The sequence below is a fragment of the Lepeophtheirus salmonis genome, chromosome 8, assembly GCF_016086655.4.
Source record: "Lepeophtheirus salmonis chromosome 8, UVic_Lsal_1.4, whole genome shotgun sequence".
NCBI classification, from domain to species: Eukaryota; Metazoa; Arthropoda; class Copepoda; order Siphonostomatoida; family Caligidae; genus Lepeophtheirus; species Lepeophtheirus salmonis.
The window spans coordinates 22,572,419-22,586,791 of NC_052138.2; the positions used below are offsets into that span (position 1 = coordinate 22,572,419).

Consider the following 14,373-nt stretch of genomic DNA (forward strand, 5'->3'; position numbering starts at 1 on the left):
AAGTCAGGATCTCTCTTTTCCTACTCCAATAATATATTATTTGCTTTGCAAAGTTATTACCTTATTATTAAAATATTGCAATAATAGATTTTCAACTATCCGCTGTCGCTGTCTCCAATTTCCAGATAGAAAGACAATGTATGACATGCCTGCAAAACCCATAAGTAAACAATGTACCTTCAAATTGAGTGATGTATCTGATCGATTATACATTTTCTGTTACATTCACCTTTACCTTCAAAATTTAGTTGCCTCTTACTGTGACCATATATAATCTTTGTAACAAGTTTGATCGAAATAGATATGTAACTTTGGATATAGTCCTGGTAACTAACAAACAAACAAACGCAAAAATATAACTTTAGCCCTTTTATTACAGAGGTGTTAATGTATAAATAAATAGAAAACGTTTATTTACAACTATACTTCCTATCGTTAATCATTAAATGAGAAATGCAAAAAAAAAGTACATACAACGATTAATTATCTTTCTAACCATTGATCATACACAACAAAGCATAAAAATTTACCAATCTCTTAATTTACTTGCAAAAATATATTTAGCAGTAACAATTTATAATGTCGATAATTATAATATTAAACACGCAGATTAACATGCGCTTTTTTACATGATATAAATATATATTTATTTGCAAATATGCTTAGTATGTATAATCCAAAAATTTAATTAGAAAGCATTCATTTAAATAAAGGTATGTTTTATACTTAATATTAAGACTTAATTTCATAGATGAGGTAATTCCTTAACCAAAATTACAAATTAATTTATTCAAACCCTTGGTCAAGATATCAGCGAAATTTACTTACATATTATTTCAATTATTTGCATGCTTGTTAATTCAGGTTTATGAAATATTTTTATAAGTTTTTTACCTAGGAAGAATATTATAGAGAAAGTACAAATAACACACCAAAAAAATGCATGATTTGTAGTAAATTACAATAATGATAGATAGATATCGTAAATATTAACCATATAGGGTATTTTATAAGAATAAACAAGTGGTATCAGAAAACTTGCAGTAGCATTTAATTACGATTTTATCCCCGTTATTTAATATTACGAGGTTTTATTGCGCAACCAAATGATAGCTTAAACAAAAATATATAAGTTTAGTGTTTATCCCATGTTTTTAAATGTGAAAATGTCAAAGAAAAAACAAAAAAGAAAACATTTGTACAATTTCTTCCTCGCCTGTTATAGTACCAATTAGCCAGCAGAGAACATGCGTATCTCCATCCTGACCACCTACAACATCAAGAAGTCCAGTATTGTCCTATATAGGTAAGAAAAACTAGAAGAACTTCTGCATGCATCAATATGGCTGTCTTCTGGACTGCGTCTATGTAGGCATCATCCAGCCCTGACATCAACACCCTGGACTTAGAAGTTTGCTGTGTATTGGAGAAAAATATCGGTTGCACCTCTGATTTAAATTGAAATTCACTCCGAGCTGCCATCATAACAGTGTGGTACGCCACGGACACGAATTTCATCGTCAGAAGTAAGGCGATATAACTGGAATAGTGACTATTTTTCCTTTTTTCCTCTACTCTGCCAGTATTGTACAATTAGAGGAAATATTACTTCTTATCTTCAAAAGTTGACTATAACGTATAATGTTACTTATGAGTCTTTGGATAGGAATCCCATTAAAAAGAAAAAGAAAATCCCAGATGGGAAAGCGTTGAAGCCTCTCTTAAAAGAAGATGCTGTACCTCGCATTTAGCCCAACTTACCCAGTTATCTATCAACTTCTTAAACATCAAGAAGATCATCTACGGCCACTTCAGCTTCTCACTTTGAGAAAGAGAAAGAAAGGATAGATTTAGCGTCTAAATCTTTTTTCGAAGCTAAAAAATCCCTCCATTTGAAACTGTCCCCTCCTAATTGAAGGATAATTCATGAATCTGGGGACCATCTCTTCTTTTTGTTTAGAATCACTTATTTATTCAAGAACTGTCTAGTTGAAAGCCACGGTTTCTTTTTCTTCATTTCAGAAGGGAACATTTCTCTACCCAGCAGGTTAATATAGCAAAAATATAGATATTCTCCATTTTTGTGAGAGTGAAAATGGACTCCCTACGGTAGAAAGAGGATCATTATAAAAGGAAAATCTGAGCTTCAAATCTTTTCACTAAGGTTCCATTGTACCTAGTCATCGTCTTAAGTACTTGTTTAAGAAAGATGGAATACTTACAGAGACTTTGCAAATTCCAAACATCTTTTCTCTTTTGAAAAGCATAGAATTAGAAAAAGAAGAATTTCTTATTAAAGATGCATTAAATAACTTAGAAGAGAAAATCATAGTGGCCCTTTCTTTTGGATTGCAGGGGCAAACTATTTCATCTCAATTTGACAACTTCTTCAAGCAGATTTAGAGATTTTTCAAAATATACCAAAGTTCGAATAACCGTGTTGTCCGGAATATTTGAAGACACCAATGATTTGGAATATGAAGGAGACTTAGACTTGGTTTTTAACATCTGTAATACCGAAATTGGGTTTACCACTGAAGAAACTGATTTGAATGCTACTCTTTACTACATCGATGAGTTCATTGTAACGTAGGCCTCCAAAAAAAAATTATGTCCCGGCAACAATAATCTTTTAATTAAGAGAGTTCCTTCGATGTCAATAATGTTCAAGCTATCACCGAAGCAGAAGCTGATAAAACAGTTTAATTGAGTTGATTTATAGAGGAGGACTTATTAATCCTTCGAATGTGCTCTTTTTGTCAATTTGCTACATAAACAACTTGCTAAGTAGTATTTTGAAAAGCCGAATTTAATTAAAAGTTGGTCAACGCTTCAACTGCTACTATTATTTTCCATTGTGTGGTGATCCAAAGAATTAATGGTGAGGAAAGTGCATTCTCACTTCTTGGTAAAAAATGTGAATCTGGTCACTAGTACCAGGATTTATTGAGAAAGATTTGTAAAGTATTCAATGTCAATATCAGGGACTTTGTTAGGTCAAAAAATGAGGAAGCAGAAAAAAGAATCAATATCATATCAATGAAGAAAAGCTGCTAAATTATCCTCTGTGTCTTCCGAAAAAAAAAAAAACTTTATTAGAATATTCTTGAGAACCCTTTTTATATCCTAAAAATTCATTCCACATTTTGATTAAGATTAATATGTGTTATTCATTTTTTTTTTACCATTGAGAATGCAGAATGATACCTTACGTTGTATTAAAAGGTCTCAATTTTATGTGAATATAAAAAAAATACTGCTCAAATATATCATATTTGGTTATTCATAAATTTTTGATGATATTTCAGCACTATTGACTTTTATTAATCTTTTTTGTTTTTGTACTACAGTTAAACATGTAAAAAATCCGTGGCTATCCAAGTACATAGCTACCCCTGGCCAGGAGCTACCAATCTCTGTACCGGGGTATCAAGGCTGTAATTGCTTTTGAAGGAAGATATATTGAGTTAAAAATATAGCTCAATATAGTATTGAAACATATCACAAATTGGTTTTGACTTGTCATTTCATAAATCTAAGTATATTACTTACATTTTTGTAATTTAGTTATGATATTGCAAGTTTTGGATACCCACTCTATATGAATATATCATTGAGTAATTAGTAAATAATTACTGTAATTGTCTATTATTTTTAAAATCAACTTTCCATTATACATAACACTCAAATGAAGCTTTTGTGAAAGGTTGCCAATTTTTAAATTGGAATTATAATTATGTATATATATGGAAATGAAATCGACTTTTTTAAGAGTATAAATAAGGAGTATTAAAAAGAAACACGAATAACAGATACTGTCATATAAATAGGAAAGGTAATTAAACTGTTTTGCAAATAAATTAGATTAGGGCAAAAAACAAATATGTATCAAACACAAAACGGCAAATTAAGAATTATTGAGTACATAAGTTTGATTTTGGAAAAATTATAGACCAGATCAGATTCCATAATTAAGAGTTTTAAGGAAAAACTAAATGCATAACCTGATCCAAGGAAATTGTTTGTCAAACATCGGACTCCCGAAGGTGGAAAATAAACCAAAAGATTTATTTTGCATTATTGAAGACAAATGTATTTCTAATGGACTGTAAAAACTTCCAAGCTAAGAGGTTAGTTTTCAATTATGAGACTTTTATTCATAATATTTTGAAAATGCACTCTTAGTGTAAAATATTGGACTAGAATATTTATCCTCCTTGTTTAACTGGTATGAACCTCATGGTTTATTGATGTACAAAATATTTTTTGGTAAAGCTAATTAATATTGCAAAAATCGCTAGGACAATTTCCTTGTTCATAGTAAAGAATTTTGGACAAAATCTCATAAGAAACTGTGCAACCCAAGAGGAAAACGTTCGGCAAAGTTCATCAAGGCCAAAAAGTAAAAAATTTTTATTACCTTAGCATACATAAATCTTCAAAATTTATTAATACATTTTATCAATCGGCTAGTCAAATTTGACTAATTTTAAATTGACTATGGGACCGTTTATTAATCTGACCCGATTAAAAAATACCAATCAAACCACTGGATTAGAAGGAGCCTAATTTTCAATAGCGGAGGTTACACTAAATGAAGTTAAGTATTTACCCTAATACAGGAAATCATAAAGTTTGATTACATTCCAAGGTTGACCATAAAATGATTACACAAGGACAAAGTACATATGTGTGTAAGACTCTAATCGAACTTAAGTTACCGTGACCCTGAATAATTGTTTCCCTTAATGTCCAACAACTAAAAGTAAATATTTATTCATTCCAAAATACTTTTATTTCATTGTACATGTTATCTATGTATTAGTTAAATATAATGCATGATTAGTCCATTTATAACTCTTTTTTTTTTTAAATGTTGAGCACGAACATACTTTTAACATGCATTTAGGTTAAACATGATCAAATGTCTGCATTTCTCCACAAATTTTACATACAGCTCTCAAAAATCCCATCTAATTTTAGATAATTTATAAAAACTATGGTGGGTTAGCCCAGCCTTGCCCAGACATTAATAAATTTAATATTAATTATATAGAAGAAAAAAAAATTTATTCGCCCTGCATATCGTTATGTATCTATAATGAATAAATAATTTCTGTTTTTCTTCTTTGTATTTGAAAAAGAAATGAATAAATTTATAATTGTATGCATAAATTTAAACTAAACCATAATAATTTCCTTATACGAATGCTAATTTAAATTTATATGGTTCTCCTCTATATAGCAGTAATTCATTTTCCCAAGAAAAATAATATAAAATCCAGCTAATGTTAACGAGCGTTTTAATTCCGTAATTCCATAAATCTCCTCTCTCATTTTTTCCAGAAGCTCTCCAAACATTGCATCCCTAGTTATGTGTAGGACTAACTCAAAATTTATTTTTTCTTATTAAAATATAAAAAGAAATATATATTATATATACTGAAAGGATCCCATTATCTCCCAGGATCACGAAATTACAAAAAATATTTCCTAGTATCCCGCTCAATGACAATTTCCCAAGAAATAATAAACCCTAATAGGTATAATGATAAAAAATATATAATTTTATGGTATTATCAGTTCTGCTTATGTAAGTATGAAAAATGATGTTGATAACATATTTCTTGAAGATTAAAGAAACTATATTAATCTCATCAAGATTTTTTTTTATGTGGGTTTTTTTAATTACATTCACTCAAAGCAAGAAACAAAAACAAACAAATAAAACTGTTGGAGAGAAAAGTTTTGCAAAAACACATTTCTCAAATTGGTAAAATATGTGTGTGTATTTCTAGAAATATGTATATTTCTAAACATGTTGCATCATCTTACCTGTGTGTCCAGTGGAAATGCATCAAATCTCATTGGACAAATAAAAGTGATATGAGTTGCTTGAGAATATAATATGTCCTTCTCGGATGTGATCCATAGTCCAGCATGCTTGGAGAGTACTTCCACTACTTTGAATGTTTTCAAATTGTAAATAAAAATATTAGGGAGCCAGAGTTCGTTCACTAGTTCAAGGTTGACTGGAATCAGGGTCTCCGGGGAGGAGTTGTTGACTTCTTTTGTGAATTTATCACTGTATTGAAGTCTAGGCTCTTTCCAAAGGACGTTGAAGTATGAACTGAAGGTAACAGAGTACTCCTATGGGGAACAAAGAAAATGGGAAACATAAAATTAATATTCAATAATTTGTATAACTTTGTTGTTAAAATAAACACTCCGGATCGTTCAACCAAATATCAAAATTGGTTTTTAAAATGAATCCCATTATTTTATATACGAGGTCTAATAAAAAAAGAACCCATTATTTTCTAATTCAAATTTTAATTCTCAAATATATTATTTTATTCTGTTAGTACACTTGTCTACAACGTTTGCATTGTTAGTTTAATTTTCACGGATAAAAAGGTTGCACGTCTTTTTGTGTGAAAAGAAAAATCCATTTTGGGAAAATTCTTTAAATTAAAAAAAATTGTTTATTTATCTAAAATATTATTTTTTACAAAGTGCTAAACTTTGAAGAATAAACATTCCTGCAAAAGTTGTAATGAATTTCCCCCTAACTCGATTTTTCTTTCCATGTTTTTCCAATAGTAAAAAATTGCTGAGCAGACCAAAAAAAGATTAATCTTTTTATCTTTAAAAACCATATGGAAAAATGGCTGATATTCTCAACATTAATTGTGGCCATATGTACCTACATAATGAAAAAATAAATTTAAGAATCAAATAAATGTTGAATACGAAATTAGAAAAAAAAAATCTTTTTTAAACAGAGTACTACATTAATAGATGTACACAACAAAGTTACCAGATAAGTTAATACTACATATTTATAAAATTAATTTGTACCTCTGAATTTTTTAGGCTCTATGATTTCAAATGATGTATAACATGTTCCCATTAGCGAAAGATAACTTTATCTACAACAAATACAATGGATAGTTAGTTCATTTAGTGGTAGGGTAACACCCAAATTGTGGACTTCCTCATTTGCCCGAAGAAATAACTTCAAAAAGCATTACTTGATCTGGATGTTTTGTCTGATATAGACCAACAACCTCATTTGTGTCCCTGTGCATAATTCAAAACTTCTATCGTAAAGGAGGCTAGCAGATGTATCAAGTATCTACGGGACATATTTATTGGAGCCGGTTCGAAGTTTGTTGCGCTTCAAAATATGATCCTCAGCATCAACGAAAATGGATTTGATTCGTATAGTCCTTTCTACATAAAAGTTTTTGTCAATATTTGCCTGGGGGCCCTTACTGTCTACCCCAAATCAAGCACCTAGAACAGTCGTTATTTTTTTACTTCAAAACTTCCATGTTTCTTCCCATTTCTCATAGAGCTCGTTGGATTATCTTTGAGGGGCTCTGAACATCTTTACAAGATTTACCAGTCCATATCAAATGGCTAACAACTTATTCATGTTCCTTTCTATATTTCATGCGTTTTTGATCAACTGAATGGTTTGAACATTTACGAAGTCTCGAATTATCCAGTTTGACTATTGAACTACGATTAAACAACTATTTGTTGTCTTTGATGTGCTTGTATCTATATCTTTACTCCAATTGAAACATGGTATAAATGATATGAAATCTCAGAGTCCAAGACATTCAGTGGTACTAAAAACTTTTAGAAATTTCATAATTCAATTTAAACTTTAAAAAAAGCTAAAATTAATAATTATCATCCTGTATATCCCATATAATTTTTAATTTTATTAAAAATGGTTTTCGAATTTTTTCTAGATTTTTATAACTATTATAAATTCTGCCAAAATCTCTCATATAATTATTTAATAGCTTCCTATATTATTGAATTAGTTTATAAAAAGTTGAAAGATATTGAAGACTCATTTGGGATCAAGTTTTGAACTGTTTCTGCTATGAGTATTTACATGATGCCCAAACTAGGTCTGAAGCAAAACCCAAATAAGGGATTATATTGTTTATGATATGGGTCAAGCTCAGGGACCCAATTTTGTTGTAGGAATAAATAAACATCCATAGTAACTATAAGGATATCCTTATACAAAATTGTAGTAAGCTTTGCAAAAAATACTTTTGTTTGACCTTAAAATATACTTCTTTTTTTAATAATACAAATTAAAATTGTATGTGACAGTCATTGAATTGTTACAAGGGAAAGAAAGTATATTATTTAAAATAATAGCAAATATAAAAGTTAATTGTATAACAAAAACGTGTAAGCAATCAATTAGATAAAAATTGAAATATATAAGCTTTATTTTTGGTAGTAAATATCCTGACAACTTCTATAAATTAAATATATGATCAAATAAATGTATTTATTGTTTCATACAAGTGTTTTCTATAACAATTAAAAACGTTATTAATCAAAATCTTGAAAGAGTTATGATGTTCATGAATTGATCACTGAATTTAATCATTTCAAAAAATATTATAAAGAATACATCTGAATCTGAAATTTGTAAAATATGTGCTTGTTTTTTTAATACTCGGTTACAATTAATATTAAATATCAAATATACAAATATTTGTATTTAATATTCAGAGATACAGATCTCGATTTTGGAGTCAGAATCATTTGGACTGGGACTTGACTTTGACTTTTAAAACAAATCTTTTAATACATTTCTGGTTGCAAGTAATGTTAGCAATACTCAACCGGATTCAAATAACTATTATTTTTGTATTTAATAAAACAATTTTATAATGGTGCATTACATTTAGGTCGTTACAGATGTAAGTTTTTTAATTATTCACACAAAATCTGACCCAGTAACAGGAGAAACAAAATTATTCCTTTCTCATTCTCTCTAACAATACTATAAAACTCGTGTCAATAACTTCTCCATAATAAATAGAGAACTAGTAGTAAAATACGAAAAAGACAGCTTTTGATTCAAATTTGCAATTAGATACTACTGAATTGAAATAATTGTATATAAAAAAAAATGATGACAGTATGAGCTACTAGTATTTAAAAAAAAAAATAACCATAATAACTGTGACAATTTGAAGAATATTTGAAAGCTTAGATTTCATGAGGTTTGTAATAATAGCTACAAGCAGCTATGATAGGAATAAAATGATTACAGAGCTAACTCTGTATCCAATCAAAACAGAGTCTATAGTTACTCCAATTTTGGTTCTCAATTATACTCCGAGTTAGAGTTGTAGACAATACGACCTAAAACGAATGCATTTATAATTGCAACTTAAAGGGTGTTTTATTTATTTTTCAAATGTGTCATCATTGTTATTTAATTCTTTATATATATGAATGTGCTCATGAAGGCATGTTGAGTAGCACTTAAGATTTGTTAGGGAGTTATAAGTCTAAGTCCTTATTGGACTCGGAGTAGAATGGGTGATCGACATTGTAAATATTCCTGGCTATATCTTTGCTAGATATAAAATGTGAGTTTAGTTTATTTCCTGTCTCTCAGCCCTGCTTACAAATTGCTTAATAAAATGCAATAACAGCTGATCTTCTCTTCTCCCAAAGGTTATTCAAATTAACAGTGTTATCATTTGATCGGTTTTTACATATTCGCAGGTTAAAAAAAGATCCAAATACGTATTGTTTAGTAGATTTTTTGTTATGTTCCTTTAATTGGTTAGCTGTAGTTGCATTGATTAAGTATAAGTAAACATTATATAATTACAATTACTCCATCTAATTTATAAATCTTTTGGTGAAATCCACATAAATGAAGTATGTTTCTTTCTCTAGGAATCACCAAAAATTTATTAACCTTATGTTCCTAAGAAAAATCTTTAAATATCCCTACTAAAAGTTTTAAAACACAACTAAGCACTCTCAAAATCCTTGATTAATAAATTAGAATACATAATTACCAAACACATTTTTTTTTTAAATATTAAAATATTCTAATGAATACCACAGAAAAAAAAAGTTGTACTTTTCAATCGTCTTTCCCTCATTATTTAAAAAACAAAACAAATATTTCAACATTTATATCATCATTTATCTTGTCTACACTAATACATTTCTATTTATATATATGTAAGTTATCCTTGATGAATTAGTCTTTCAAAATTTGTTATTCATAAGGGATCATCGGATTGTAATTATTTGTATTACTCATGTTGTTTTGAGTCTGAAAATAAACTTTTTTTTTTTTAATGTTTATGTTTTTATTTATTGTTATATTTTAATTAATATCTTTTGATAATTATTTAAATGCAACAAAATTAATGTCTTAAATATTAAATGTAAGGTTGCATAACAATATTTCGAAATAAAATAACTTAAGTTAATAATTTTTCTCATTGTAAGAAGTAATGAATATTTTAAAAACTACGGCATACTTATCTATTTTTTACAGCGGATTTATAAGTCCACAATTTGTCAATATATATAAAAATCTTAGTTTTTTTTTTTTTTTAAATCGCTTAAGTAAAGTATGAAAATGTAAATTATCATTTTAATAGTCCAATCATTTTTCCTTTCCAAGTTTTTTTTTTTTTTTTTTACAAATAAATCATATCATAAATCTTATTTAAAAGTATTGGAATATGACTAAATTTATTTAAGTCATTATTCAGATCCTCCAATAGCCATTAGTGTAAATATTGTAGGAATTAAATTTGTTATATTTGTAGATAAATTTATCTTTAAGCGCAATATTATTAATAGAAATCTTACATAAATTTATTTTGATTTGTAATACTATATTGTAAATAATCAATATAGATTATAAAAAATAAAGAAATCCAATTGAAAATGGATTCTGATAATGATTATTCAAGTACAAAATCCACTTTTTGTTATATTACTCAGGTAGTATATGCGATAGTGAGACGTTAATTTTTGCAAATTTTGACACTAATTTTCTACCATAGTTTTGTTATATTTCAAGTTTGTTCAGTTAGGTGTCTGTATTATAGTTGAAATATATTTTTTCCATATGGTTTTTAAATGATATCACATAAAAAAACTTGATCTGTAAAATACTAACTTTAAATATTCACTTTTCTGAATATTTTCTCCTCTCTATTAATGTAGATGGTGCTGAAGTAGTTTCAGAAAATCAATATAAATAAGTCTGCCTTTGTTTATATAGAAAAGTAATTGTATTAAAAGAATATGAATACATTACTTTTATTAGCCATTACTTCAATCATCAATGATGGTTTTAACCATTCTATTTTTAGAATCATACAACTATGTTTCAATTGAAAATAATTCAATTAAACTTTAAGATATATTAGTTAGTAACTACCTATGTTTTTAAACTTATTTTTTATAGCCAAACTAAAGAATCTTGAGTGAATGATAGTTTTCGAAAGTAAAGTAGTCGGTTTAAATCAAATTAAGTTCAAAATAATAAAAATTACCAAAATTTTAAAATATAGCAGAAAGCTTAGCATTACTTTTTTTGTCAAAAAATTACTATAACATTTATCCATTTGAAGTTAAGTAAAAAATAATGACAAAGCGCCACCTATGTGAGTAACATACCTACATAGTTTGTAGTATTTTTTTGTTGTAATATCAATTTTTGTGTTGCCAATATTTTGTATCAACTTGCGTCATCGATACAGGGCAAGAATACAGAGCTAGTTGATGGAGTAATGATCATAGGTTAATAGTTTTGTAGAAAAATATCAATGGATTCTTTTAAAATTTAATTGTTTATTTTTAATTTTCCATCTCTTCCGCTTGAAGTTTTATTTTTATAATGATTCTTTTAATTTCAGTTTGTCTTTTATTCATAGTATGATGGTAATAGTTTTTATCGAATAAAGTATTGTATAAGATTCGGCTGGTTGACAGTTTGGATTCTATGGGATTAGATAATAACAGTTTTTACGGTTTATAGGTATAATTCAAACAAAAAAAGGTGTATTATATGATTGATGAGTCTCTTATAAATAATATTTATTAGAAAATTTCAGGCTCAGGTGTTGTTCACTTTTTTCATCAAATTATAAATTTATAAAATATTATTATTATTTATAATATATATAGGTAGTTGTAGAAAATTTGGCCTAAAACAAGGACAAGACTTTTTGTGGTTGCAACTTGAACAATGTTTGTTATTTTCTAAAGCTGGTGTTATCATTATTTTATATTTGAAGAAAGAACTTCTAAGTATAAAGTAATCAATAGTTTGTGGAAGACAAACAGGATTTGTTGCAGAGTTATAAGTATAACTCCTTGCTCGACTAAGAGAAGAATTGAGGATCGACAAGAGAGTAATTCCTAGCCAATGTCCTTGCAAGATACGAAGTGAGATTTGTCTTCTTATAACTGTCTGTAACTAACATAATAAGAGGTCATAATTGCTCAACTACTCTTCTACAAAACATTTTTCAATTTTTTAGGGTTACAATCCTGACTTTAAGTTCCTTTCTTTAGCCTACCGCCAGTTGATATTGTTTAAATTTGGGCCAACAAATGATTGTCATTCCACTCCTTCAGGCATTCTTTAAATTCAAATCCGAATATCTAAGATTGTAAATCATAAGCATATTTCAGCGTACTATTTTATGTTGTTGTTGTTGGCAACCTGAATAGTTATTTTTATTTCCTAAAGATGATTTCATTCTTAATTAGAGAGGATCTAAGTATAAAGTGTTAGCATGAGTTTGAGTACTCATGAATGACAGAGAGTAACTCAGAGGATATGTTCGGAAATAGAAATATAAGTCTCTTTGGACTCAGAGTAGACTTAAGGAACAAAAATGGAGTAATCCCTGCCTGTGGGACTTGTGTTTATTTTCTTCATATAACAACCGCTCGGAGCTAATTTAATGAATCTTTATGACAACTACACTGCTCTCTATTCAAACGTTCTTTAAATTGTCAGGGTTACCATATGAATTTTCCCTTTTTTTACATACCAAAAATGCTTACGATTTACAGCCCTACGAATATGTCACTGGATATTTAACCGATTAACATTACTTATTTTGTAATAATAACCACACTATAATTTATTTAATGTATTTCTTAATGAAGATCAAACTTTATTTTTGAATAATAGGTAAAACAACAAATATTAGAAAATCTTTAAGTTTAAATATCTTAAAAGATATGTACCATTTTTGTACGAAAGAAAGTACATGAAATAGAGTTTTTTTTAATTTGAAAGCAAATTTGTGTAGGATTAAACAATACCAAATAATATTGTAAGAATCAGATTTGTAGACTTGAGTACACATATTATCTAAGAATACTTAATTTAATGTAGTAATGATACTATTTTAATTTAATGTGAAAAGTTTAAACGAAAAACAAGTTTTGATTTTGTATTGCGTCAGAGTTTTTATAATAACCAACTCTAGTGTGATTTCATAATATTATTATAAAATCATAAAAAAATTTCTACATTTCACCAAAAAAAAAAAAAATAATAAATGAATAAAATTTCCTTGTAGGTACTTATTTGTGTTGATACTCGGACCAAAATATATTTTTTCCTCGTTCGGTCAGAGTTATTTTTCAACAACAATATTTCGGATGAGACGGTGCACCAAAATCTAATCGTTTTCGAGTTGTGGACCGATTTGATTATCATGCCAGTCATATGGGTTGTACACATATGGAGCACTTTAAAGTTCATATGACGTCATTTTATCAATGTGGAAAATTCAAAAACATACATGACATAAAAAAAAATCTATAAAATCAGTCAAAACCAAATTTTAGATACGACCGATCAAGATTGATTTTTTTTCGGTGGAGACCGATTTATTCTTTGATATCACTAAGATAAAAACTTAGACCATATTTTTCTATCACCTGGCGATTTTTCTGCTTCTTTTCATCCTATCAGTATTCTGAAAGTTGATTGATTTAATTCGAAGTAGCTAATAGTTGGGAAGAATTGGTAAACTACCAACTAATTTAGAGTCTTATTTCTGGGTTTTTTTTGTTTTTTTTGTGAAAAGGTTTTGATCATGATCCATACGTAATTTTTTCCATGTGACGGAAAACAGACTTAATTTTTCTTTTTTTTAATCAGTTAAGTACAACAAAAACTATAACAGTCATAGACTAGACAGAAATACAACACTGGTAGTTAGCCAACCCATCAAAAATGTGCCAAACTAGTATATTAATCCAAAAAAAAAATAATACTGAGCAGCACCGTATTTCTGGTAAAAGGGTTTAAAATAAATTATATCTGAATTTGGAACACAAATCTTTGTCTACCATATCAGGACTTTGAGATGTAACATTGTTTAAGTTTTAATATCAATTACTCGTCGGTCTGTATATCAAAGGTTTCAAAATAAAAAAACATGTGATTTTTAGTACTGCATTTCGTAAATTCTTAATCCAGGATCAACAATCAAATATAGTCATATAGTTAAAATACATAATGTAAAATAAAGT

General features: G+C 28.2%; 1 protein-coding gene across 3 annotated transcripts in view; it reads right to left on the reverse strand.

Moving 5' to 3' along the window:
* LOC121123266 (acetylcholine-gated chloride channel subunit acc-3) overlaps positions 1-14,373 on the reverse strand; it is a 218,001-nt gene that overhangs the window by 21,344 nt on the left and 182,284 nt on the right. For all 3 annotated transcript variants that reach the window (XM_071890274.1, XM_071890273.1, XM_040718395.2), the window contains exon 3: positions 5,836-6,150. In XM_071890274.1, the coding sequence (XP_071746375.1) occupies positions 5,836-6,150 (315 nt within the window). The remainder of the gene's footprint in view (positions 1-5,835; positions 6,151-14,373) is intronic.